The sequence below is a fragment of the Thalassophryne amazonica genome, chromosome 3 (genome assembly GCF_902500255.1).
Source record: "Thalassophryne amazonica chromosome 3, fThaAma1.1, whole genome shotgun sequence".
Taxonomy (NCBI): Eukaryota; Metazoa; Chordata; class Actinopteri; order Batrachoidiformes; family Batrachoididae; genus Thalassophryne; species Thalassophryne amazonica.
Genome location: NC_047105.1, coordinates 77256199 through 77283496, shown reverse-complemented (window position 1 = coordinate 77283496; position 27298 = coordinate 77256199). Strand labels below are relative to the sequence as shown.

The 27298-nt window shown below is 42.7% G+C and overlaps 1 protein-coding gene across 3 annotated transcripts in view; it reads left to right on the top strand.

The window, feature by feature from the left end:
* The window catches only part of LOC117507111 (bile acid-CoA:amino acid N-acyltransferase-like), a 73974-nt gene that overhangs the window by 23141 nt on the left and 23535 nt on the right, over window positions 1-27298 (top strand). Inside the window, exons 1-7 of one of the 3 annotated variants that reach the window (XM_034166882.1) lie at window positions 2526-2664; window positions 11168-11234; window positions 11966-12065; window positions 20056-20246; window positions 20340-20515; window positions 20628-20744; window positions 20850-20935. In XM_034166882.1, coding sequence (XP_034022773.1) covers window positions 2599-2664; window positions 11168-11234; window positions 11966-12065; window positions 20056-20246; window positions 20340-20515; window positions 20628-20744; window positions 20850-20935 — 803 coding nt within the window. In that variant the 5' untranslated portion in view covers window positions 2526-2598. Of the gene's footprint in view, window positions 1-2525; window positions 2665-10820; window positions 11131-11167; window positions 11235-11965; window positions 12066-20055; window positions 20247-20339; window positions 20516-20627; window positions 20745-20849; window positions 20936-27298 lie in introns of those variants that run through there. The other 2 variants (XM_034166883.1, XM_034166881.1) reach the window with 2 other exon arrangements.

Sequence of the window (27298 nt, the reverse complement as noted above, 5' to 3'; positions counted from 1 at the left end):
ATCCTTGTAAGGAGAGCCTTTCAAGAAGTGAAGGAAAAGGGCAGCCAAGCTGAGAGCACGTGGGACACTCCTCTGTCTGACTCGCTTCGAGAAGACATTATCTGCCTGCTGGAGGATTATACCGAGCTTGGCAAGTTGAGATTCCCGAGGGCACTGACTCCTTCTGACCCAAAAGCTGAGCCTTGGGGCATTACCTTCTCTGACGGCAGTGAGTACTCTTATGGCGCAGTGCTGTATTTGAGATGGAGATGCCAAGGAAAGGTGTTTGTTCGGTTGGTTGAATCAAAGGCCAAGCTGACACCGTTGGAGCATAAGGGAGATGCGGTCAAAGCAGAGGTCTGTGGGGCTGTCTATGCTTCTCATTTGAAGAAATACTTCCTGAAGAGCTGTAAGATTAATGTGGGGAAGTGGTACCATCTGGTGGACAGCCAGACGGTCCTTGGGGCAATTCAGCGAGAGAGTTATGGCTATCAAACCTTTTTTGCCAACCGAATTGGAGAAATTCAAAGCAACACCAATACCCAAGACTGGTGGTGGGTCCCGGGGTCTTTGAACATTGCAGATATTGTCACTAGAGGAGCTGGACCCAAAGATTTGGATCAAGGGTCCCAGTGGCAGGCTGGGCCGGGATTTCTCCATCTTCCAGAATGGGAGTGGCCCTTGAAGTCTGCAAAGGATGTTGCTGCAGCTGCAAGAGATAATATTATTAAAATCCAAAAGAAGACTTTTGGTGCTTCACTGACCCGGGTTCGAGCCAAAAAGTTTGACAGGATCTCAAACAAGCCTGAATTAGATCTACACAGGCCTGCGGCAGGAACAATGTTGAAAGAACTGCTGGATGTTAAAAGGTTCGGAAATCTGAGGAAGCTGCTGAAAACTCTTGCGTTGGTATGGAGGGCAGCAAAAATCTTCCTTCGAGGAAGGGCCAGAGGATTAAAGTGGGAGGCAGTCCAGCTGGCTGGAGTTTGTACACCCCAGGAGCGTGACGATGCTTTCCGAGATCTCTGTCTGGCAGCCCAGGAGGGTAAGAATTTCTCCAATACCACCATGGACAGACTTGTTGTGTGTAAGGATGAAGCAAGTGGGCTATTGATTTGTGGTGGTAGAATTCAACACTTCAAGGAAGACAAGATCGGTGTTCCATTATTACCGGCTGAGTCTTGGCTTGGTGTTCTTTTGGCCCGACAAAGTCATCAAGAAGGGCATGAAGGAGCTGCTGGAATGCTGTTAAGGATGAGGAGCAAGGCTTGGGTTGTTGACGGTAGAAGAGTTGCCCAAAAGATCATCAACCAATGTATTGTCTGTCGAAAGGCAAGAGCAAAAGTATGTAAGCAAGTGATGGGTGACCTACCCTTTGAACGGACAAGGCCTGCTGCCCCCTTTCAGTTCATCACAGTGGATATGTTTGGACCGTATCTGGTAAAGATGTCAAAAAAAGGGTAACAACTAAAGTCTGGGGAGTCGTCTTTAGTTGCCTTGCAAGTAGAGCACTTCATGTTGAACTTGTCAGCAGCATGTCAACAGAAAGCTTTCTTATGGCCTATCAAAGGTTTGTCGCCTTGAGAGGTCATCCCCAGAAGGTTTGGTCAGACCCTGGGACCAACTTCATTGGGGCTAAACCAGTCTTAGAAGATCTCTATGCATTCCTTCGGGCTCAAGACACTGCTGGCTTGGAGGAGTATGATGCGAGTAATGGCACAAGCTGGGCCTGGAAAGTACTACCTGCTGACTCTCCCCATCGAAATGGAGCTGCGGAAGCTGCAGTGCGGATTGTGAAGCGGGCTCTTCAAAATCTCAATAAAACAGTCAATCTCACTTTCAACGAATTCCTCACAGCTCTTCAGATGGCGGCTAACCTGGCGAATGAGCGTCCAATTGATGCAAGAATCCAGAGTCAAGAAGATCGGATCCAGTATGTGACACCGAACCATCTCCTGCTGGGTCGGGCGTCTCAGGATGGAGACTTCAAGACCTTTTGATTTTGAAGGTTATCCATTCAAACGCCTTCAAGAGATTCAAACCCAAGTCAAAAGCTTCTGGAGGTTCTGGTGTCAATTGGCTGGTCCAAATATCTTTATTAGAAGCAAGTGGCACACGCTCGAGAGGAATGTTGCTGTCGGGGATGTTGTCTGGCTTTGTGACCAGAATGCCCTGCGTGGTCAGTTTTGTCTGGGAAGGATTGTTGCTGTCAACCCGGATCGCAGAGGTGTCGTCAGAGATGTGGATGTGCTCGTCACTTCTGGCCAGTGTCCTCTTGCCTCACAGCCCGGACAATTAGGGGAAGATCTGAGGGCGAGGGGTAGTGGGGTTGTACTTCACAGGGATGTGAGGCGGCTAGTTGTTCTGCTACCTATTGAGGAACAGGGGTTATAATTTTGATGTGGGCGACCTTCAATGCGGACAATGTAACTTGGGTGCATGTGCGCATGAAGCTCGAGTGGGAGGTGTCGCGCTGATCAGCTGTTTGTCATTTGTGCTGATCAGGGCGGAACTGTCGGCCGTTTAGCGCGCGTACCCGGGCCCTTTATAGGGGCGGACTTTATTCATACCGGATGTTACTGTAGCGACAAGTAGTGGTTGTGGGGCGAGTTTTAAGTTATGCCCGTTCCGATTGACTTTAAACAACTGCGCGTGTACCCGCAAATAATCTGTGAAAGGCAGCCGGTAAGATTTTTGTGTATTAATATGATCACACTGTTGGGCGTCTTTACTTCTGCCCCACGTCGCTACTCGCGCTTGTGAAGGCGCTGTAGGCAACATGGGGCGTTGTTCGTGTGTAGTTTGGATGGGACGATTCGTAGATACTTGTTTGTACGAAAGGGGATTTTTTGTGTATGTGGTGTGGGCGTGAATATTCACTTAAATTCACGTGCATTGAAGCTGCAAGCCGCTTGGCTGCGGGCTTATGTTTTTAAATTATGATTTTTGATTGTTGCTTTATAGTTTGATAATATAAGCTGCTGATTATTTATTGTGTAATGAGTAATTTGTTCAATCGTGTGGCTGCATCAATCAGTAATGATAATGAGGACAATAATTTGGTGTTGGCGGCTTTCATATGTATTTTAGGAAATGAAATTGATTAAATAAGGTACGTGTCGCTAAATTAATTTAAGTTAGTTATTTGGAAATGGTTTATGGTATATTATATTTACAGTTGTGTATGTATGTGTGTTTTAAGGTTTTTTACCTGGTGGCGTCAAAGCAAAACCCAATAAACAAGAAGTGGGAAATGTTACAGCGTCATCTGAGTAAAACATCTGCTGCATGATTAAGGAATTGCGGGTGAAATCCCTTCGAGCGTGGGGCGCAGTAAAATAAGGAATAACGCTCGACAGTTATGATAAATCTGACTTCAGAAATGGAATCTACATATCTGAATTGAACTAAGCACACGTTTTCACGTCTTAAATGTAAATAATGGCGGAGAAGTCGGCCAGAGAATCAGTGATTACAAGCGCAGAGCATGCATTTTCCACTGACAGTGTGAGACCGCTGCAGCGCTTCAACCTTCCAAGATGGCGGGGCCACAAGCCACTCGGGGCAGGCATTTGTACAGCTCGACCCTATCTAGTAAATTTGTGGCACCAGCCTGATAACTCTTTTTAAGGCTTGTCAAGGTTTTCACTTTTATAGACAACGTACTGGTGGAGTTTTTCAGAATAAGAGAAAATTTACAGAAAAGTGTCTTTTACCTTCCTCCTGTAACTTTACAATGTCACTTTCAAGCCTTTAACTTTTTCTAAGTTTACAAAGACTTTTAATATTCAAATTCATTACATTTTTGGTCCGTCTATTTGATCTAAATAATTAATAAATCTTAAAATTGTTAATCATTTCGGTGTCCTGCTGGTGAGACACCCTCCAGGTTTTTTGGATGTTAATTATTAAATATTTAAACTTGCTACATCTTATGTTGAGTTAAAGTCAAATACTGATGTGGAAAACATTTATGCCTTGTTTTGCACTGCACATACAGATGAGCCCTGATAACTCGTGCATGCATAAGTCGCGATTCGGCTTTACTTGTGGTCAAGTTGTGGATCCTGAAAATTTAGAGTACCTATTTTGATTTGACCGTTTTTGGGAGGGATCGTCAGTGCAGATTATTCTAGATGACGATTTCTTCTTCCTCCGGCTGCTGCAGGTCAGCGATGAGGGTGGAATCCAAAATTGTTTACACTGACAAACCCCTTATCGGTGACCTGCAGCAGCCGGAGGAAGAAGAAAATGATTCCAAACCCAGTCCAGATGAAGAAATCATCACCATCCAGGAAGGAATCATGCTTCAAATGGTCAAAACTATTATAATATGTCAAGGTAAGCTGATCTTAAGTTTTTTGGTCAACTTCATTAACTCGCAGGTTCAGATAACTCAGTCAAATTTTGTGGACCCCAACTTGCGCGAGATAATGGGGCTCACCCGTCAATTGTCAGTATACCAGAAATGTTGACGTCAGCAATGGATGGCAAAATCTCTCTTTTTGTGTTTCCCATTTTTTTTAAGTGAATAAGAATAAAATTTAAGCCCGAATTGGTGTTCGTGAGAACTAAAAGTGATATTGGTGACTATTAATGAACAGTAGGTACAGTGTATCTTGTATCAAGTTTTCTTTTTATTCATGTTAAGACATTGTCAGTTATAAAAGCACAAATTGCTGAAGTTAAATGTTTAGATAAATGCAGAGAGAACAGTAATAGTCCAAAGTGAATGTATTTTTGTGAAATAGTAATAACACTATATTCTAATCCATGTGACACTCTATGTATTATAGTTGTGTTACCTTGCCAATATGGGAAAATGTGCATTTTGTGACTAAAATGAGCAAGAAAAAATAGAGAAATAGCTCTCATTTATCTTATTAATGAGAAATAGCTCTCATTTACCTTATTAATTGCACCAGATTACACCAATATCCATGTAGTATTTCACAATTTTCTGGGGGAGGTCCCCAAGCCGCTTTCCCCCAACAATACCCCAGGCGCCATTAAAAAAAAATCAAGGTTTCAGGGTTTTTTTCAAGGGCCACTCCACATCCCTGCCATCATCATCCAACATCTTAGTCTCCATTTTCTCTTCAAAACAGCTTTTATTATCTTTAGTTTTTGCACTTATTTATACAGAGCTGAAAGATGAAGAAATGTGTAAAACAGATGCAGACCTGTGTTCCTGCTGCTGGGGGGAAGCGTTTGAGCAGAGTTTTCCATGGTTGGAAAAGATAATGTTATATTTCTTCACTGATTGTGTGCCGTGAGTGCACAGCGCATCCTTGTAAGAGAGAGAGAGAGATCTACCTGAGTTAAACTGTGTTCTCTATGTATTTCGGTGGATTGTCGCTTTCTTGACACATTTCCCTGCCTTCCTTGATTCCACCTTGCAGTCGATTTTGCGATTTGCCACATTCCCAGGGCAAGACATATATTTTGACCATTGTTGACAGGTTTTCCGAGATGACTTTGTACTGCTGTCCATGAAACATATCGCTGGGTTGCTAGTTTAGTGTGACTTCTGCCTACATAGCTTGCCGTCTGACAGTTTCTGAGAGTGGTCCCCGGTTTGTGTCTCGTTTTTGGTGTGAGCTTTGTAGGTTGCTAGGGTCATCTGCCAGTCTCTCCTTGGGCTACCATCCTCAGACCAGTGAGCAAGCTGAGAGGTTGAAGTAGGAGTTAGGGGCGCCATAAGGTTGAAGCAGGAGTTATAAAAATAACCTTTAATTAAGCAGATAAAAGGTCATTGAGCTCGAGACCTCTTTTATAGGGCGCGACCGATATGGATTTTTGAGGCCGATAACGATATTTGGATGAAAAAAATGCAGATAACCGATAAATCGGCTGATTTGACGATAGCCAATAAATCAGCCGATATTATTATTTTTTAAATGAATAAAATGTTCTTTTTTGGACCCTTAACAAAAAAGGTATGACCTAAAAGCTGAAGCTTTGTTCTCATATTGATTAACTTTATAACAGAGAAGAAGTTCAAAAAATGCAATTGGAGCAGTTAGGGGGCTATTCAAATGGGCCAACTAGTAAGATATCACTCCTGAAAATGATCTTTGCCATATCACCAGTGTTGCCACAGTTACTTTGAAAAAGTAATCCAATTACTGATTACTCCTTGAAAAAGTAACTGTTACTTTACTGATTACTCAATTGGAAAAGTAACTAAGTTAGATTACTAGTTACTTTCCCCAGCTGCCAACAACAACCCTCTGCCACCTCAACATGACAATGATACCTGTTTTGCCAAAACTCACTTTATAGTCACCCTTTCTTGACTTCAATGAAAATAAATACTTGTTTTATAAAAAGTAAAATAAAGACGTCTTTCTTGACCTCATATTTAACTGTTGACAGCACTGTAACAGTAAAACTTGCCATTTCTAACCTACATTGTTTATAAATGTAACTATTGAATTCTAACATTTAAATTCTCTCTAAACATTTTACTTGTCCAAATTATTATTATAAGTAGTATTAGTAGTTGTAGTAAACCAAAAAGGCTTCAAAACTGGACCTTTAATCTCAGAATCAGAAGAAGTTTATTGCCATTGCGGCGTACCACACCGTGATGGAGGAGCAGAGGATGGACTCGATGATGGCCGTGTAGAACTGCACCATCAGCTGGACAGGCAGCTTGGCCTTCTTCAGCTGCGGCAGGAAGTACATCCTCTGCTGGGCCTTCTTGATGAGGGAGCTGATGGTTGACTCCCACTTGAGGTCCTGGGTGATGGTGGTGCCGAGGAAGCGGTGACAGACCACAGTGGTGATGGGGCTGTTGGTGAGGGCGGGGGGGCTGTGGCTTTCCTGAAGTCCATGATCATCTCCACTGTTTTCTGGGCGTTGAGCTCCAAGTTGTTGCTGCTGCACCAGGTCACCAGCCGGTCCACCTCCCTCCTGTAGGCAGACTCATCCCCATCCGAAATGAGTCCGATGAGGGTGGTGTCGTCCGCAAACTTGATGAGCTTTACAGAGTCGTGGCTGGAGGTGCAGCAGTTAGTGTAGAGGGAGAAAAACAGAGGGGAAAGGACACAGCCCTGTGGAGATCCTGTGCTGAGAGCCCAAGTGTTCGAGACATTTTTTCCCAGCCTCACACGCTGACTCCGGTCCGTCATCAAGTCTGTGATCCACCTGCAGGTGGAGTTGGGCATGTGGAGCAGAGAAAGCTTGTCCTGGAGCAAAGCCGGAAGGATGGTGTTGAATGCAGAGCTGAAGTCCACAAACAGGATCCTAGCGTAGGTTCCTGGGGAGTCCAGGTGCTGCAGGATGGAGTGCAGGGCCAGGTTTATGGCGTCATCTACAGACCTGTTGGCTCTGTAGGCAAACTGCAGGGGGTCCAGGAGGGGGTCGGTGATGGACTTCAGGTGGGATAAAACCAGGCGTTCGAAGGTCTTCATGACTACAGACGTGAGAGCCACAGACCTGTAGTCATTAAGTCCAGTGACGCGTGGTTTCTTGGGGACTGGAACTATGATTGAGGACTTGAAACAGACTGGAACATGGCATGACTCCAGGGAGGTGTTGAAGATCCCCATGAAGACTGGGGCCAGCTCATCAGCGCAGTGTCTCAAGGTGGCAGGAGAGACACAGTCTGGGCCCGGGGCCTTACGTGGATTCAGCCTTTTGAAATGTCTCCTCACGTCCTCCTCTTGGACCGAGAGGGCAACAGGGGCAGTGGGGAGGGCAGCAGTGAGAGGGGGGAGGTCCAGAGTGTTTGAATATCCAGTTGTGTGGGGGGTGGGGAGGTGTGAGTCCTTGTCTTCAAAGCGTGAATAGAAGACGTTCAGGTCGTTGGCCAGCTTCAGGTCGTCAATAGAACAAGGTGCTTTGGGCTTGTAGTTGGTGATCTCTTTCAACCCCCTCCACACAGAGGCCGAGTCGTTGGCAGAGAACCTTTGCTGCAGACGTGAACTGTACATGGATTTAGCCTTTGCCACCTCCTTGCTAAATCTGTACTTTGCACCTCTATAGCTGTCTCCTTCTCTGAAAGCCACCTCTTTCTGCTGACAGAGCTGCTGGAGTTTAGGTGTGAACCAGGGCTTGTCATTGTTATATCTCACCCTGGTACGCTGTGGGATGATGATGTCTTCACAGAAATGAATATATGATGTCACAGTGTCCGTGTAGTCATCTAGACTGTCTGTTGAAGCCTCAAACATATCCCAATCCGTGGTGGCCAAGCACGCTTGTAGCTCCTCTACAGCTTCATTGCTCCACACTTTAGACATCCTCACAACAGGTTTAGAGAGTTTAAGTCTCTGTCTGTACGTGGGGATCAAGTGGACCATCACGTGATCTGAGAGTCCCAAAGCTGCAAGGACCACCGTGCGGTAGGCGCCGCTCAGTCATGTAATAATGATCTAACGTGCTCCCTTCTCTGGTTGGGCATTTAACAAACTGTTTGTATTTTGGTAATTCCTGACTGAGATTCCCTTTGTTAAAATCACCGAGAATTATAACGAGAGTCCGGAAAGTCTCTCTCCACGCTCATAATCTGATCCGTGAGCGCGCGCTTGGCCTCGTGCACGTCCGTGCTGTGTGCAATAGCTCACAGAGCAAAGTATGAAAGAGTTAAACTCATGTGGAGAGTAGAACGGTCTGCAGTTTATGAGGAGATATTCCAGAGAGGGACAGCAGTGTTGGGAGATCAGTCACATCGGAGCACCAGGCGTTGTTGATATAGAAGCAGTCCTCCCCCTCTAGTTTTTCCACAGAGTGTGCTCGGTCTCTGTCTGCGCAGGGGAGTTGGAATCCCTCTAGTTGGAGCGCGCAGTCCGGTGTCTGTGCATTTAACCACATCTCCGTGAAGCACAGTACACAAGATGAGGAGAAATCTCTATTCTTCTTCATCAGCAGTGCCAGCTCATCCATCTTGTTGTGGAGTGAGCGGACGTTGGAAAGAAATATCCCAGGTAGGGGCGTGCGTGTGTTACTAAGTAACGCGTTACCAGCATCACTGCATATCACGTGAGGTAAATCTGCCCTACGATTGGATTTTGGAAAACCATATGACGGAGAACCAATTCCAAATGGACACTCACATTGTGCACATCATCACACGTCTTCTATGAGGAGTACCAAGATGGCCAATGGTGGATTGAAAGTCCGTGGAGTTAACTTTTCAGCAAAAAAAAGAGTAAGTTTCTATCTCATATCATTAAAAAGTTATTTACAGTTTAGTAATGTAAAGTAAGTAAAGCTTTGTCCCAGGTGTCGTATACGACGGCGTCGGTCCCAGTGTGTTAATGGTGAACGACAGTAATTCGCAGAACCCTTCCGGACGACCAGTGAATCTGAATGTTTCAACCGCTTAGCAGTAACTGAGTTTTTCATGCTAGAAATAAGGTCTACACAACGTGGGCTTAATAAAAAGCGTGACCGACGCAATGAAGCACATTTGACACATTACTACATAAACTGAGTTAATCAAACTGAGTTGAACTGAAACGGGTGAATGTAATCGCAAAGTTATTACAAACAACATCCTTATAAATGTACTTGTATGCTTTTGTCAGCTGATCAGTGCAGTGTGACGGCGAACTATGGGGGCCGGTGATGAACACATTTAAGCAGGGGTGTAAGCAGCTCTCAGGTGAATGGAGTCAGAGCTCCATCTACTGGACAAACGGTGCAAGGACATTTTATATTGACGACACAAACATTATTTCAGTAACTGTTCTGTTTATGAGAAATTATTGGCGTTCTATCGGCAAAATTTCGGCCGATAGTGAGTACTTTGAAAAGGGCTTATATCGGCCGATAATATCGGCCAGCTGATATATCGGTTGGGCTCTACTCTTTTACAAGGGTGATCTGGCCAAGAAAGGCAGCAGCACACGTCATAATAGATACATTAACATCATCATCTTCCTTGAAGGATCACATCAAAACTACTTCACAGATTTTAATCAAATTTGGACCACAGACAGATATTAGGGCATGGAAGACTCCACTGAATTTTGAACACGATCCAGATCTGGATTTGGATTCTGGATCAAGATTCCCCTTTATATAGGCTTTGAAGGATTAGTGTTAGCAGGATTACGTCAAAAGTACTTCAGGGATTCTCACCAAATTTGCACCACAGATACATATTCGGCCATGGAAGACTCCATTAAATGTTGAAGGCGATGGAGGTGATCTGGATTGGTGGATGTCAGAAATCTCAGATTGCTCTTGTTTTTAATAAATAATTAACTCGCAGGTTCAGATAACTCACAGTCCAATTTTGCAATTTAAATTTGCAAAAATCTAAACACAAACAAACAAACAAAAAACAAAACATCATCTCTATAGGATATTTTGTGTAGCTCTTTGAGGGAAAAAAATGATTTCATCCATTTTGGAAAAAGGCTATAACAATAAAATGTAGAAAAAGTGAAGCGCTGTGAATACTTTCTGAATACACCATACCTGCAAGAGTGAAGGGAAAAGTTTACAAGACAGTAGTGAGACCATATATGTTGTAAGCCTTAGAGATGGCGGCACTTACAAAAAGACAGGAGGCAGAGTTGAAGATGTTACAATTGTCTTTGGGAGTGATGAGAATGGACAAGGTTAGGAATGAACATATCAGTGGGACAGCTCAGGTGGGACAGTTTTGAGACAAAGTCAAAGAGGCGAGATTGAGTTGGTTTGGACATGTGCAGAGGAGGGATCCAGGGTATATCAGAATCAGAAAAGTTTTATTTATATAGGGAGAAGGATGCTGAGGATGGAGCCACCAGGTAGGAGGAGAAGAAGAAAGCCAAATAGGAGGTTTGTGGATGTGCTGAGAGAGGACATGCTGGTGGTTGGTGTGACAGAGGAAATGCTGGTGGTTGGTGTGACAGAGGAAGTTACAGAGGACAGAGTGAGATGGAAACGATTGATCTGCTTGGCGACCCCTAACGGGAGCATCTGAAAGAGGAAGAAGAACTGCTCATCTGCCTGCTCTCTGCATTGGGGTTGACAGTCTGATCCATGACAGTTTGAATGTTGTGGACTTCAGAAGTCATATGTAGATAACTTTCATTTCATTTGAATTTATTTCATACAGTGCCAACTCTCAACGTATGGTTTCTCAAAGTGTTACACATGACCAAGGTCCTGACCTTACCAACCCCATGAACTGGCACAGTGGCAATAGTGGTAAGGAAAAACTCCCTCTGTATTTTTTGATTTTTAGGAAGAAACCTCAAGTAGACCCAACTCAATGGGGGGACCATCTACTATGGCTGTTCTAACCAAAAGAAGTAAGTCCTGTATAGGCCCTCAGGCCTATTTGTGCAGGTGCTTATCCCATAGCACTAAGAAGATGAGAGTCTGTAACTCCACCTGAACAGGATGCCAGTCTGTCACAGGTTATTTCCGCATCCAAGATCGGTACCTTTTTACAGCTCAGTGGATGGGAACAATGCAGGTAAAGTGTCTTGTCAGTGGACACAGTGTGAATGGGAATTGAACCCAAGTTTACATACTGGTAGTTCAACTCCTATGCCAATGAGCTACCTTGCTCAAGCAGACCAGACTCAGTGGGGTAGCCATCTGCTGTGGCCATACTAACAAGAAAGAACAAAAAGCACAACACAAGGTTGTCATAAGTTGCAGTGACAGTGACATTGCAGGTAAACAGTCCAGTGTTCACAATGATGGCTGACTGAAAAAACAACTTGGAGGTGAAGATCTGAGTCTACTTAAAATAGACTCGGCTGACAAATTACAGATTATGTTGATTCCAGATCAGTTATTTAAATGGAACTTTACCCATATCTCACCCCAATCATATGGATTTTAGTCATCTTACTGCAAGAACAATCCCAGTCAAACATAATGAAGCATGAGTTCATCCCACCCTGTTTGCAATCCCCAATTCTTTCAGTGCTGACATCCAGTAGCATACCCCATGTAGAGTTGTAGAGACTTGCCTAGTTTAATGCTGGAAGTTGGTAATTTTTGTTGTTTTTTCCTCTTTGTCCATGAACAGTGGCCAGGGATCATTCAGTTGGTGGTTTATATTCGGGATGTGAGCCAATGGGACTGTTCTGGGGAATGCAACCAGTTCCCGGGAAAAAGGAAGGTTTAAGGTAGGTGATACCAAAGCCTCATTGACATCTAAAAATTAAAGCAAGATTTTATATGAAACTTAATCAGTCTTTATCATTACACACTTGTGTCAAAGACTCTAATACAACCTGCTGCATTTTCCAATACTGGAGAGAAGCCGCGTCTGTGAACCCTCTCAAGTGGTCCTTGCTCTCTGCTGTTTGCTGCTGAGCGTGAGGAGGCAATGGCGAGGGGGGGGGGGGGGTTTGAACTGAAGCTGAGCTGTTTGAGAGAGGTCTCTTCCGCAGTTGAGGAGCGGGGTCCTAGTCATGATCAGCAGCAAATTTCCTCCCAGCTCTCGGGTTCAAATTGGCTGTGCCATTGACCACAGATTTTCTGAAAAATTAACTGAATTGTTGCTAAAGATGTTTGCTGAAAAATCAGCTGCAAACAGCAGCGATCAGAGTCAGCAGCTTCACTGTCCTCCCAAGGTTGTGAAATGGCAGCTCAGGGCACAGCAGAGTGCAGCTGAAGAGAGTTTCTGTCTGCGGAATGGGGAAAAAAACTCCATCAAAATCCTTCTGTATTAATCCAGAGTTCCTCGGGGGGAGCTGATGGTACATTTAGAAATTTACGGTTTATTTTAAATGAGTCAACACCCCCGAGTCACACTAACTGTCAGAATGCTCGTAGCACGGGCCGAGGCGGAGGATTAGCAGCAATCTTCCATTCCAGCTTATTAATTAATCCAAAAACCCAGACAGAGCTTTAATTCATTTGAAAGCTTGACTCTTAGTCTTGTCCATCCAAATTGGAAGTCCCAAAAAACAGTTTTATTTGTTATTATCTATCGTCCACCTGGTCGTTACTGTGAGTTTCTCTGTGAATTTTCAGACCTTTTGTCTGACTTAGTGCTTAGCTCAGATAAGATAATTATAGTGGGCGATTTTAACATCCACACAGATGCTGAGAATGATAGCCTCAACACTGCATTTAATCTATTATTAGACTCTATTGGCTTTGCTCAAAATGTAAATGAGTCCACCCACCACTTTAATCATATCTTAGATCTTGTTCTGACTTATGGTATGGAAATAGAAGACTTAACAGTATTCCCTGAAAACTCCCTTCTGTCTGATCATTTCTTATTAACATTTACTCTGATGGACTACCCAGCAGTGGGGAATAAGTTTCATTACACTAGAAGTCTTTCAGAAAGCGCTGTAACTAGGTTTAAGGATATGATTCCTTCTTTATGTTCTCTAATGCCATATACCAACACAGTGCAGAGTAGCTACCTAAACTCTGTGAGATAGAGTATCTCGTCAATAGTTTTACATCCTCATTGAAGACAACTTTGGATGCTGTAGCTCCTCTGAAAAAGAGAGCTTTAAATCAGAAGTGCCTGACTCCGTGGTATAACTCACAAACTCGTAGCTTAAAGCAGATAACCCATAAGTTGGAGAGGAAATGGCGTCTCACTAATTTAGAAGATCTTCACTTAGCCTGGAAAAAGAGTCTGTTGCTCTATAAAAAAGCCCTCCGTAAAGCTAGGACATCTTTCTACTCATCACTAATTGAAGAAAATAAGAACAACCCCAGGTTTCTTTTCAACACTGTAGCCAGGCTGACAGAGTCAGAGCTCTATTGAGCTGAGTATTCCATTAACTTTAACTAGTAATGACTTCATGACTTTCTTTGCTAACAAAATTTTAACTATTAGAGAAAAAATTACTCATAACCATCCCAAAGACGTATCGTTATCTTTGGCTGCTTTCAGTGATGCCGGTATTTGGTTAGACTTTCTCTCCGATTGTCCTGTCTGAGTTATTTTCATTAGTTACTTCATCCAAACCATCAACATGTTTATTAGACCCCATTCCTACCAGGCTGCTCAAGGAAGCCCTACCATTATTTAATGCTTCGATCTTAAATATGATCAATCTATCTTTGTTAGTTGGCTATGTACCACAGGCTTTTAAGGTGGCAGTAATTAAACCATTACTTAAAAAGCCATCACTTGACCCAGCTATCTTAGCTAATTATAGGCCAATCTCCAACCTTCCTTTTCTCTCAAATTCTTGAAAGGGTAGTTGTAAAACAGCTAACTGATCATCTGCAGAGGAATGGTCTATTTGAAGAGTTTCAGTCAGGTTTTAGAATTCATCATAGTACAGAAACAGCATTAGTGAAGGTTGCAAATGATCTTCTTATGGCCTCGGACAGTGGACTCATCTCTATGCTTGTTCTGTTAGACCTCAGTGCTGCTTTTGATACTGTTGACCATAAAATTTTATTACAGAGATTAGAGCATGCCATAGGTATTAAAGGCACTGCGCTGCGGTGGTTTGAATCATATTTGTCTAATAGATTACAATTTGTTCATGTAAATGGGGAATCTTCTTCACAGACTAAAGTTAATTATGGAGTTCCACAAGGTTCTGTGCTAGGACCAATTTTATTCACTTTATACATGCTTCCCTTAGGCAGTATTATTAGACAGTATTGCTTAAATTTTCATTGTTACGCAGATGATACCCAGCTTTATCTATCCATGAAGCCAGAGGACACACACCGGAAGACACAGGATTGTCTTACAGACATAAAGACATGGATGACCTCTAATTTCCTGCTTTTAAACTCAGATAAAACTGAAGTTATTGTACTTGGCCCCACAAATCTTAGAAACATGGTGTCTAACCAGATCCTTACTCTGGATGGCATTACCCTGACCTCTAGTAATACTGTGAGAAATCTTGGAGTCATTTTTGATCAGGATATGTCATTCAAAGCGCATATTAAACAAATATGTAGGACTGCTTTTTTGCATTTACGCAATATCTCTAAAATTAGTAAGGTCTTGTCTCAGAGTGATGCTGAAAAACTAATTCATGCATTTATTTCCTCTAGGCTGGACTATTGTAATTCATTATTCTCAGGTTGTCCTTAAAGTTCCCTAAAAAGCCTTCAGTTAATTCAAAATGCTGCAGCTAGAGTACTAACGGGGACTAGAAGGAGAGAGCATATCTCACCCATATTGGCCTCTCTTCATTGGCTTCCTGTTAATTCTAGAATAGAATTTAAAATTCTTCTTCTTACTTATAAGGTTTTGAATAATCAGGTCCCATCTTATCTTAGGGACCTCGTAGTACCATATCACCCCAATAGAGCGCTTCGCTCTCAGACTGCAGGCTTACTTGTAGTTCCTAGGGTTTGTAAGAGTAGAATGGGAGGCAGAGCCTTCAGCTTTCAGGCTCCTCTCCTGTGGAACCAGCTCCCAATTCAGATCAGGGAGACAGACACCCTCTCTACTTTTAAGATTAGGCTTAAAACTTTCCTTTTTGCTAAAGCTTATAGTTAGGGCTGGATCAGGTGACCCTGAACCATCCCTTAGTTATGCTGCTATAGACATAGACTGCTGGGGGGTTCCCATGATGCACTGTTTCTTTCTCTTTTTGCTCTGTATGCGCCACTCTGCATTTAATCATTAGTGATCGATCTCTGCTCCCCTCCACAGCATGTCTTTTTCCTGGTTCTCTCCCTCAGCCCCAACCAGTCCCAGCAGAAGACTGCCCCTCCCTGAGCCTGGTTCTGCTGGAGGTTTCTTCCTGTTAAAAGGGAGTTTTTCCTTCCCACTGTAGCCAAGTGCTTGCTCACAGGGGGTCGTTTTGACCGTTGGGGTTTTACATAATTATTGTATGGCCTTGCCTTACAATATAAAGCGCCTTGGGGCAACTGTTTGTTGTGATTTGGCGCTATATAAAAAAAAAAAATTGGAAAAAAAAAATTGAATTTTACAATTGAAAGGCTTTTTGTTTCCAAAAAGTTAAAAGTTTGCTCCTAGCAGGAAAACAGTGAGTGAGATAGAGAGAGACAGTGTGAGGGAGAGAACTTTATTTTTATTTTTTTGCTTCAACACTTGCTTTGACAGTGTAAACGTATGTTTCAATTGAAAATGAATTGAGAGAGAGAGAGAGAGGACTTAATTTTTCTAACACTTGCTTTGACAGTGTAAACATATGTTTCCCATGTCAATAAAGCTCCACTGAAATTGAATTGAGAGAGAGAGAGACAGAGAGAGAAAGACAGAGAGGGCGAGCGAGAGCACTGTTTTTTATCTTATAAGTCTATAAAATAAGTCTATAAAAATCAAAAGTAATTTATTGTTTCACCAATACATCAAATCTAAGCTTGCATCTTAGATGTACCTTCTAGCAAATTGTATCTGAACTTTCAGGTGTTTTTTTTTTTTAAAACAAATCCTCCTCTAAACACTTCATCATGAAGCTGTGCAACTGGAAATACAAAATATCCTCATATAAAAATCAACAATAATGATAATATAATATTAAAGCAAACAGGGCTCTGGTATTAGAATAGTATCGGTATCAGCAGATATATAAATTCAGGTATCGGGATTGGATCGGAAGTGAATAAATGTGTATCAGAGCATCCTTAATATCTATACTAGTTTTGTCAATCCACCGCTTGTATGGGGGGCACAAAATAAATTTATATTCAGATTTGAGACACCTTCCAATTGCATGTGGCCACAACTAAACTAAAACTGGTCCATGCAAACAGATTTTGTTTTCATTGCTTCAGTGTCACCATTGTTCATCACTCAGTCCTAACTGTTATTTGACTGGTACCCAGAAAATTTGCTCCCTCTGACCCTGCAGCGTCATATTACCATTTACCTGTAAATTAATGAGGAGGATTCAAAGCATTCTCAGCCTCACCCATTAAATGGCACAGGAGTTAGATTGTTCTTACATTATATTTCCAACATAATCTTCCTTCAATGCAACTAGTCCACCGACATGCAAGCTTTGCTATCTCATTGTGGAAGAAACTCACAACTTGAGCCTCCATATATTTGTTTCCAGGCAGGGGTGCTGAAAAGGAGAATAAGGAGACAGATTCTAGGGGTCCATGATTGACAGGGGCCCAGAGAGCCCCTAAGTAATAAACTTACAGCCACACACATTTCATTTACAGTGTATTGATTACACTAAGTTAATTTGTTTTAGAAACATTTTGCACCCCCCCGCCTTTTTTACGTAAAATGGTTCAGTCTACCTGCTCTGTCAGACAACTGCAGAGCCTAACTTTTCAGACAGCGAGTGGAAGAGGAGACGGCAGGCAGTGGTGGGCACAGCTAACCTAAAAGTTGGCTTTGATAACCGTTAATCCATTAACTGAAAAGTTAACTTTACAAATACAGATTTATTTGTAAAAACAACATACATGTTACAGTAACTTGTGTGATTTTTTTTACATATGCTGCCCAACCACTGATGACAGGAAACTAAATTTCCCATAATGGAGGAAGGAGGTGAGCAGCTGTTCGCTGAATCAATCTATTGTTGTGAAGAAAAAACATTAAAGAATAAAAATCATTCTGAAATTGAAATTTTAAAAAACCCTACAGTCTGTTTTAATCTCAGAATGATTTAAATGGTTTAAAAAAGCATCAGTTATCACTGAAATATAATGTTTGGTCCGTAGTTTTAGACTCTCATCCCCCTGCTTTGCAGTCGGAACAGAGAAAATTTCTAATATGTAAAAGACTGGATTACTGCTCTCAGTCCAATCAGAGGAATGTTTACATCTTCTGGAAATCAGAAGATTAAATAGCAACAACCATATAGTCTCATATTTGTAATTTTTTACAACAAATTTAATGCTATCACCTGTGAGTCTGCAGTTTTGGAGAGAAATTAGACCCGCATGTGAAGTTACAAGAAAGAGACAGTGAGTAGTGAAGAAGCTTAACTCAGCAGTGTTGTATCTTTGCATTCCTTGATATATTATTGCAGTATGTTCTACCTTTTAAAATGTGTTTACTTATTTGAAGTATGACTCCCAGCTACGGTTTGACTTTAAATCTCCACATTGGTCTACTTGTGACCCTATTACATTCAGTTCCTACAATACACTATACCATGTGAAGTCCTGATATATATTTTTTGTTTATATGTGAGTCTACTTTATTTAGTTTAACATCAGCTGCTGATTTTATTTATCATGATAATAATAATAAGTAGTAGTAGTACTAGTAGTAGTAGTATTTATTTTATTTTTATTATTTGCTTGTTATATCTTGTTCTATAGATGATGATGTTCAAATTACAATAAACTATAAGAGGCAGTTGGCTATTGTGTTTTTGATGCTGTTTTTCGCTGAGAATTTATTTTTCTCCACAGATTATAATTGCATTTCATTTTAATGGAAGAGGTTATTCTGTATTTAAGTTTTGTATTTTCAGGTAATTAATCTAAAGAGAATTTTATATTCAAGTATTTAAAGAAAGAGATGGGTTTTGGAATATAGAGTATCAGTCTTTTAGCAAATAACTGAATCTAAATTAATTTCATTGTATTTCCTGTGCTTCCCCTACCAACTAACTGTCAAATCATGTTTTTCTTTTCACAGATATGGTAATGATAGTCAAAAATATGATTAAAATGTATAGTTTTATGTTAAACAATATCAAAATTTTCCTATGGGGGGTGGAGGGCAGTGCAATAAGATTTCTTTTCACTGGGCTCAAAATCCCTGGCGGCACCCCTGTTTCCAGGTGAGGTGGAGAACGTTTTGAAGTACTCTTGTATGTCAATGAAAGATGCTGCTTAAATCAACATGATGTTGACAATAGTTTGTGTACACATCATTTTACCAAGGAGCTTTTGTCAATCATGTTATGTTGAAGCCTTCGACTCACACGTTTCTTCTATACCAGTGGTTTTCAAACTGTGAGGCATGCTCCTCCTGGGGGACGCCAGAGTTCTTCAGGGGGAGTGCAAAAAAATAACTGTAAACACTGTTAACCAACAAAAGAAAAAGGGGGGAAAAAAGGAAAAAGAAAACATTGTTAGCAAACACGCCAGGAGCAAAATGGATAAATTTTTAATGCACAAATGTACCAGTGAGAAGACAGAGTTTGGGGCAACCAAAAAAGAAGAAAGGAGAGGACGATCTTCGTTTGCTCCTCTCCACAGTGCATCCCTGCATCAGCCGCCTGTGCTCATCAAAGACCCAGATTCATTGCTCGCACTAAAGAAGAGGTGAGACTAGATGAGCAATGCCACTTAATGATGACTGTGCAATAATTGCTGCCAGGCTCTCACCCTCCTGTTTTCTTATTTTTATTTCTGGCCTGCGATTCTCATTTTGGCATCAACTTTGATGTCAGACCATGATTTTATAAATTGTATTGCTGTTTGAACAAGGTGAAGAGAACAAAATTGGCTGGTATGTATGCCTCATGAATCTGGCAGTGAATTTGTGCAAACAGTAACAACATTTCTGTGCATATATTAGTGAATGAGGCCCATTATCTTCTGTTGAAAATAATGTCTTTTTTTTTTTTTTCTTATGTAAGCATCTGTTGGCCGGAATGTTCAATGACACCTATCCTCAGACTGCTAAACATTGTAGACTGGGATTTGCTGACTGCTCGTGCAGCCATGACGCATGGCCGAAAATGTCATCACTTGCATACAGCCTAAAGTGATAGAACCAAGGTCTTCATACCTCTGTCTGGGACACTGGGCACCATGAAATAGTCTGTTTTTTGCTTATCAAGCTGGCGCAAACACATTCAGCACAAAGTTTTTATATGACACATACCACTGACCATAACAACACAGTCACTCACCCATTTACAATGTTAAATGCTACACTTTTCAACCAGTCACATAGCCCACTGATCCACCAGCAGTGCACGGCCCGTCCACCTGGGGATCGGCCGAGCGCAGGCTTAAAATGCAGAACGACCTTAATGTCGGGGCTCTTGTTTGCAACATGGTATGAGATGCTTGCTTCAAGACTCCAGTGCTGTAGTAGTGACTCTCTGTTCAGTGTTGGTATCACTTCAATACAACATCTGGTTTTGGATGTCAGTGTCCTGTCAGTCTTTTGAGTCTTTGAGTTCGCTCACCACATAAAATTACCGGGAGGGGATCAACAGGCAAAAAAATCCCCTACACATCCAAATTGAATTGTGTGTGTTTGTTTAAACACAGGCTTAGGAAAGAAAATGTGGAGACTCCGTACATCGTGCACATATCCTTAATGGACGGCCATGTGACACCCAGTGAGCATCAGAGTAACGAGCTGGCTGCCACCATTGTTGAACGTTGGTACATGGCACCAGGCATAAAAAGAATCGTTATCCGAGAGAATGGAATCATAGGGACGTTATTCTTACCCTCTGGTGAGCACATGACAACAAGTCAATAAGTAATTTTAGATTAGTCATGGAAAGGACTTTTTATGAGCAGCACTTTGCTATACTGATTCTCTGCAGGCCCGGGCCCGTTCCCAGCCATGCTGGACCTGTGGGGTATGGGTGGAGGACTTATGGAGTACCGAGCCGCTCTCTTAGCATCCAGGGGCTATGCAAGTTTTGCACTTGCTTATTTTAAGTATGAAGGATTACCTGGTCCACCTGACCGCATCAACGTTGGTGATGCCTATTTCAAGGTAAGATGTGTCCGTATCAAGCAGAAACAAGAAACTGGCTAAGCCACTCCTGTACTTTCACAGAGGACTGTGTTTCATTCTTTCTAATCATCACATTCATTTTTTTGATCAGTCAGCTTTCCAGCTGCTTCAAAATCATCAGCAGGTCTGTCCTGAGCGTGTTGGGATCATCGGTCTCTCCTTTGGAGTCTACCTCACTGTATGGATTGCCATTAAATCTGGTCTCAAAGTATGCTGAGCTCCTTGTACCCTGTGGAACATTGTATTAGCATGGAGTTTGACAAATATAAAAGACAGTCATTGTTGGAGTCACAGTTTAAACTCTCCATTCCAGCCGTCCTGTTTAATTTGTGTCAACGGACCAGTGGGAAGTACAGTCAGTCTCAGAGATGCAGCCGGCAGAACCGATAGCTTTGAAAGGTACTCATTACCACAACACTACACCAGAACACTAATATACACATATAAACTCACCAGCATACAAAGGTAATTCTCCACAAGCAATTTAAGTGGGATGAGTTGGGTGTTAGGAAAATTACCTAAAAACACTGACAAAGACAGCAAATGAGACACCAGGGGAAACAGGTTTCAGTTTCTAAGATCTTTCTTCATTTAAAGCTTTAAAGGTACATCATACAGAGTGTAAATCTGGAAGATATATGTGACTACTGTTGGGAAAGTGAAGTACACGGACCCACGCCAGGGGGCATGAATGAACGGCCAATAGGATGTCCGAATAAATAATTTATTCTGCAAATGTGCACAAACAACCAAATATGCTTTTAGTCTGTAATCCCAAAACGCAGGACCGAGGGTAGGAGACGCCTATCCAGAGAAGAGCCGGGACCCACGATGTTCCACCACCAACGGAGACCTCCAATATGCCAGAGCCGCCAAGTCCTGAGTTCCCACGTGGCCACCGCTTCCAGCTGTCAGATCCGGTACTGCTGGCAGGAACAAACACAGGTTAAGGTGGGCGTGTGTACACCCAGCAAACAGTCAGCAACAAACAGAAATCCTCCTGAAGGAATAAATCCAGATACTCCCAGAGTGCAGAGGAAAACTGGAGAACGTGCAGTGTCAACAGTTATACTCAGTAAGTCAGAAGTGAGGAGTGGATACACCAACTCCTCCAACTTCCACAAACTCGGCTACAAGCTGCAAGTATAAGTCACAACTGCAAAGACTTCAGTTACATTGAATGTGCGTACGGCACAAAACGGCTGAGTATGTTTACCTGTAGGGTAAGCTGATAACTCGGCAGAGTGTGATGTCTCTCCCAGACTTTTATAGATGGTGATGATGATGATGATAATGATGTGTGACATCTGTCAGCTCCGTGCACCTGGTGGACTCCTCCGACAACTGCGCCCTCTGGTGCCTGAAACCCGACAACAGGCAGGGCGCCCTCTGGTGGTGAGCCAGCAGTACCTCCTCTTCAGGCGGCCCACACAACTACATTCAGTTTTCATGCCACTTATATAGTGTCCCAAGGTGTTACAAAGTCCAGTCAATGAAATAATTTCATAGTATAAGACAGTCACTCTCAAAGGTCTGTTCTTTGGTCGTTCATTATACACTGATGAAACATTGTCTCATCTCATCACATAGCATAAGACAATCAGCCTCACAGTCCGAATGGCTCACCTCATCAATCTTATGTGCTCTTCCTCTTCCGCATTTTTCAGTCAATTACTAAGACAATTATAATGGTAAATACATTTGACAGAGCATTGACAACATTAACTTTTATAACATTGGGCTACCAATATGTAGACCTGGGTTCAATTTGGCAAATTGGCTCCCATCCAGGTGTAGACATACTCTCTCATTCAGTTCACGCTATAGAATCCAGAGCTAAACACAGGTGTCTCGGGCCAATAGGTCACACTTCTATCTCATTTTGATACATCCCCTCATCCCTCTCATCTGTCCAGTTCTCTTTTCTGGTCTCAAGCTCTTTGCCACCTCCCAGAAATTTGTCCTCTGTGTCATGCAGATCCACTTTGCATATTACTGGTCTCTTAGACAAGATAAACTCTGCCTGGTCCCTCCCCACCTCCAGCTCATAGCTCACTGATGTTAGCGAAAAACACAGAACATTTCTCAAGCCAACAGAAATCAAGTGATGAACTCTCCTGACCTTAAATCATACTTGTTTGTTCCATGTTTTGTATTCTTACATGCACCTGGGCTAAAATCTTAAGGGCTCATCTTGAAAGGGAAGTGGAAGGAGTGGAATTCTCCCTTTTTGGACCATTTCTGCAATAAAACACCATGGCGGCTCTTGTTTCTGTTATTTCAAGATCATGGTGATCTAATAGCCTTATGGAACTGAGAACAGGTCGTGGTCCAGTTTCGGGATGAGTTGAATATAGGTACACTTCCTCTATTACTGGTGGCATTTGTGGTTTCGGAGTGTGTCTTAAGATCTTTTTGTTTTCTTGAGGATGCGAAATAGAGTACATACTGTAGGTGGGTGCTGTGTGCAAAGGGTTGGATTTATCCTTTTTGTTTTTCATGGAGGGGTTTTGGACCTAGCATAAATTCAATGGGTTTACTCAAAAAAACTCTTTTTTGATCCAGCTTTACCCTTAAACTTCAGGTCAATTGCACTTCATTTTCTGTAATTTAACAAAAAAAACATTTAAAAATATCTGTGCATCTGTCTTAGCTGCCATTGTCGTCAAAATTTTGGAAAGGTTTGTTGCATTACAATAAACGATGTAACTGCATTTTTATTTATTTTATTAGTCAAACGTTACATTTGTAAAAATTTCACACGCCATCTTAGAGTGGGGACAGTCTGCATGGGAGCTTCTGAATCCCAGAACTTGTGGACTTGGGGTTGGGTTGAGAACTGGGGAATGTCCTAATTCAGTGACTAATCAGGCATCAATTAACACACTTATTTACTAGTGAGATCTGTTTGGGTGGGGCTCTAGTTGTCATGTCCTGGAGATCCTTCAGTCATCTATCATTGTATACACTGTGCTGTATATGGTCCATTTGTTGCAACATTCCTATTACCAATCGTCACCCACCTGAGTCTGGTCTGATTGACATTTATTCCTGTACAGAAAATCCAGAAAGTATTCAACGTGCTTCACTTTTTCCACATTGTGTTTATGTTACAGCCTTATTCCAAAATGCAATAACATAATTTTCCCCTCAAAATTCTACTCACAAAATCCCATAGTGACATGAAAAATTTTTTTTTTTTTTTATTTATTAAAAATAAAAAAACAAAACAAAGAAATCACATGTACATAAGTATTCACACCCTTTACTCAGTAATTTGTTGACGCACCTTTGGCAGCAATTACAGCCTCAAGTCTAGAGTGGGTAGCCCCAATTGGCTGGCCCCAGTTGGTCAGACAGATTACAGTAGGATCTGATTGAGGTATAAGAACACTTATGATTGACTGTCAGAACAGATGTTTTCATCATAAATTTATCTTGCACCTGGTGACCTTTAGCCATAATTCTGAGTCTAATTGGTCAAATTGTGAAATAAAAAAAGATGATAATCTTGCTTAGGAATTACTTATGGATATGAGTCATTTTACTAGTGGCATGTAATCACATCAGTGAAAGAGAAAGGAAATAATATGTTAAAACACTAAAAGGCTCTCAAATATGGAGATATTTACAAAATAACATTTTTATTTCATGTATTCCTTTTTTCCTCACATTTTGAAAGCCTGTTATACAAAATATTGTAAAATAAGTTACATATCATCTCATATCATAAGTTACGTATGATTCAACTCACCACCAGATGGTTGTGGTGAGTTGGATCAGAGGGTGGGGGAGGATTTTGGACAGACCTGGTAAGTCCAAACGGATAGTGCAGGTGAACTGGAAACATTTGGAGGAGCCCACTGTCTGACAGATATTCAACTCACACCTCCAGCGGAGCTTTTCTAGCATCCCTGTGGAGGTTGGGGGCATTGAACCAGAATGGGCAATGTTCAAAGCTTCCATTACTGAAGCGGCAGCGGGGAGCTGTGGCCTGAAGGTCTTGGGTACCTCAGCAGGGAAAAACTGGGAACCATCCAAGCTGTCTGCAGTAAGAATGGAACTCTATTGACCTTAACTGAGGATGTAATCTGCTGCTGGAAGGAACACTTTGAGGGACTCCTGCATCAGACCGCAGTGCCCTCTATAGCAAAGGCAGAGCTGGAAGCTGATTGAGGATTATCATCAATTTCCCTGGTGGAAGTCACTGAGGTAGTCAAACATCTTCGCAGTGGCAAGGCTCCGGGGGTTGATGAGATCCGTCCAGAAATGCTGAAGGCTCTGGGTGTGGAGGGACTGTCTTGGATGACATGTCTCTTCAGTATTGCGTTTAGGTCTGGGATAGTGCCTAAGGAGTGGCAAACTGGGGTGGTGGTCCCCATATTTTAAAAAGGGGGCCAGAGAGTGTGTGACAATTACAGAGGCATCACAAAGCTCAGCCTCTCTGGTAAAGTCTACTCCAGGGCGCTGGAAAGGAGCGTTTGTCCGATAGTCAAATCTCTGATTGAAGAGGAACAATGTGGGTTCCATCCTGATCATGGAACAACTGACCAGCTTTTCACTCCCACAAGGATCCTGGAGGGTGCCTGGGACTATGCCCATCCAGTCTACATGTGTTTTGTGGACTTGGAGAAGGCATATGATTGGGTACCCCCGAAGATACTGTGGGAGGTGATGTGGAAGTATGGAGTGAGGGGGTCCCTTCTCAGGGCCATCCAATCGAAGTCAGGAGGGTTTTCAGTTTGGTGGGCTCAGGGTCTCATCACTGCTTTTTGCAGATGATGTGGTCCTGTTGGCTTCATCAGCCTGTGACCTCCAACACTCATTGGGTCAGTTCGCAGCCGAGTGTGAAGCAGCGCTTCTAAATCTGAGGCCATGGTTCTCAGCAGGAAACCGATGGATTGCCTACTCCAGGTAGAGAATGCGGTCTTGCCCCAAGTGAAGGAGTTCAAGTACCTCAAGGCCTTGTTCACGAGTGAAGGGACAGTGGAGCCTGAGATTGGCCGGGGAATCGGCGCAGCAGGGGCGGTATTGCATTCACTCTACCGTACTGTTGTGACGAAAAGGGAGTTGAGCCAAAAGATGAAGCTCTCGATCTACTGGTCAATCTTAATTCCTACTCTCACCTATGGTCATGAGGGTTGGGTCATCACTGAAAGAACTAGATCGTGGGTACAAGCTGCTGAAATGGGCTTCCTTAGGAGGGTGGCTCGTGTCTCTCTTACAGATAAGGTGAGAAGGTCGGTCATCCGTGGGGAGCTCGGAGTAAAGCCGCTGCTGCTTCGTGTTGATATGAGCCAGCTGAGGTGGTTTTGGCATCTGGTAAGGATGCCCCCTGGGCGCCTCCCTAGGAAGGTGTTCCAGGCACGTTCACCTGGGAGGATACCCCAGGGAAGACTCAAGACTAGATGGAGAGATTATATCTCCACACTGGCATAGGAACGCCTCGGGATCCCCCAGTCAGAGGTGGTCAGTGTGTCCTGGGAAAGGGAAGTCTGGGGTCCACTGCTAGAGCTGTTGCCCCCGTGACCTGATCCTGGATAAGCGGTTGAAGATGAGTGATAAGAGTGAGTTTGCATAAAATAAGTATTTGATTACCTACCAACCAGCAAAAATGATGGTTCTCACAGACCTGTTAGTTTTTTCTTTAAGAAGCCCTCCTATTCTGCACTCATTACCTGTATTAATTGCACCTGTTTGAATTCATTACCTGTATAAAAGACACCTGTCCATACACTCAATCAATCACACTCCAACCTATCTACCATGGTCAAGATGGGCTACAGGACAGTAGGCAAGCAGCTTGGTGAGAAGGCAACAACTGCTGGTGTAAAGAAAATGGAAGAAACACAAGATGACTGTCGATCTTCCTCGGTCTGGGGCTCCATACAAAATCTTGTCTCCTGGGGTAAGGATGATTCTGAGAAAGACCAGAACTACACAGGAAGACCTGAAGAGAGCTGGGACCACAGTCGCAAAGATTACATTAGTAACACACTACGCTGTCATGGTTTAAAATTCTGCAGGGAAGGCAAGGTCCCCCTGCTCAAGCCAGCACATGTCCAGGCCCATTTGAAGTTCACCAGTGACTACCTGGATGATCCGGAGGAGGCATGGGAGAAGGTCATGTGGTCAGATGAGACCAAAATAGAGCTTTTTAGTATTAACTCCACTCGCCGTGTTTGGAGAATGAGAACAACCTCAACAACATTGTCCCAGCCATGAAGCATAAGGATGGAAACCTCTTTTTTGGGGTGCTTTTCTGCAAAGGGGACAGGACGACTGCATTGTATTGAAGGAAGGATGGATGGGCTCATGTATTGTGAGATTTTGTCAAACAACCTCCTTCCCTCAGAAGATGGGTCGTGGCTGGGTCTTCTGGCATGACACTGACCCGAAAACACACAGCCAAGGCAACTAAGGAGTGGCTCCATAAGAAGCATTTCAAGGTCCTAGCATGTCCTAGCCAGTCTCCAGACCTGAACTCAATAGGAAATCTTTGGAGGGAGCTGAAACTCAAAACCTCAATGATCTGGCAAAGATCTGTATGGAGGAGTGGACCAAAATCCCTGCTGCAGTGTGCAAACTTGGTCAAGAACAACAGGAAGCATCTGATCTCTGGAACTGCAAACAGAGGTTTCTGTACCAAATATTAAGGTCTGTTTTTCCTATTGTATCAAATACTTATTTCATGCAATAAAATGCAAATGAATTATTTAAAAATCATACAATGTGAGTTTCTGATTTTTTTTTTTTTGTCTG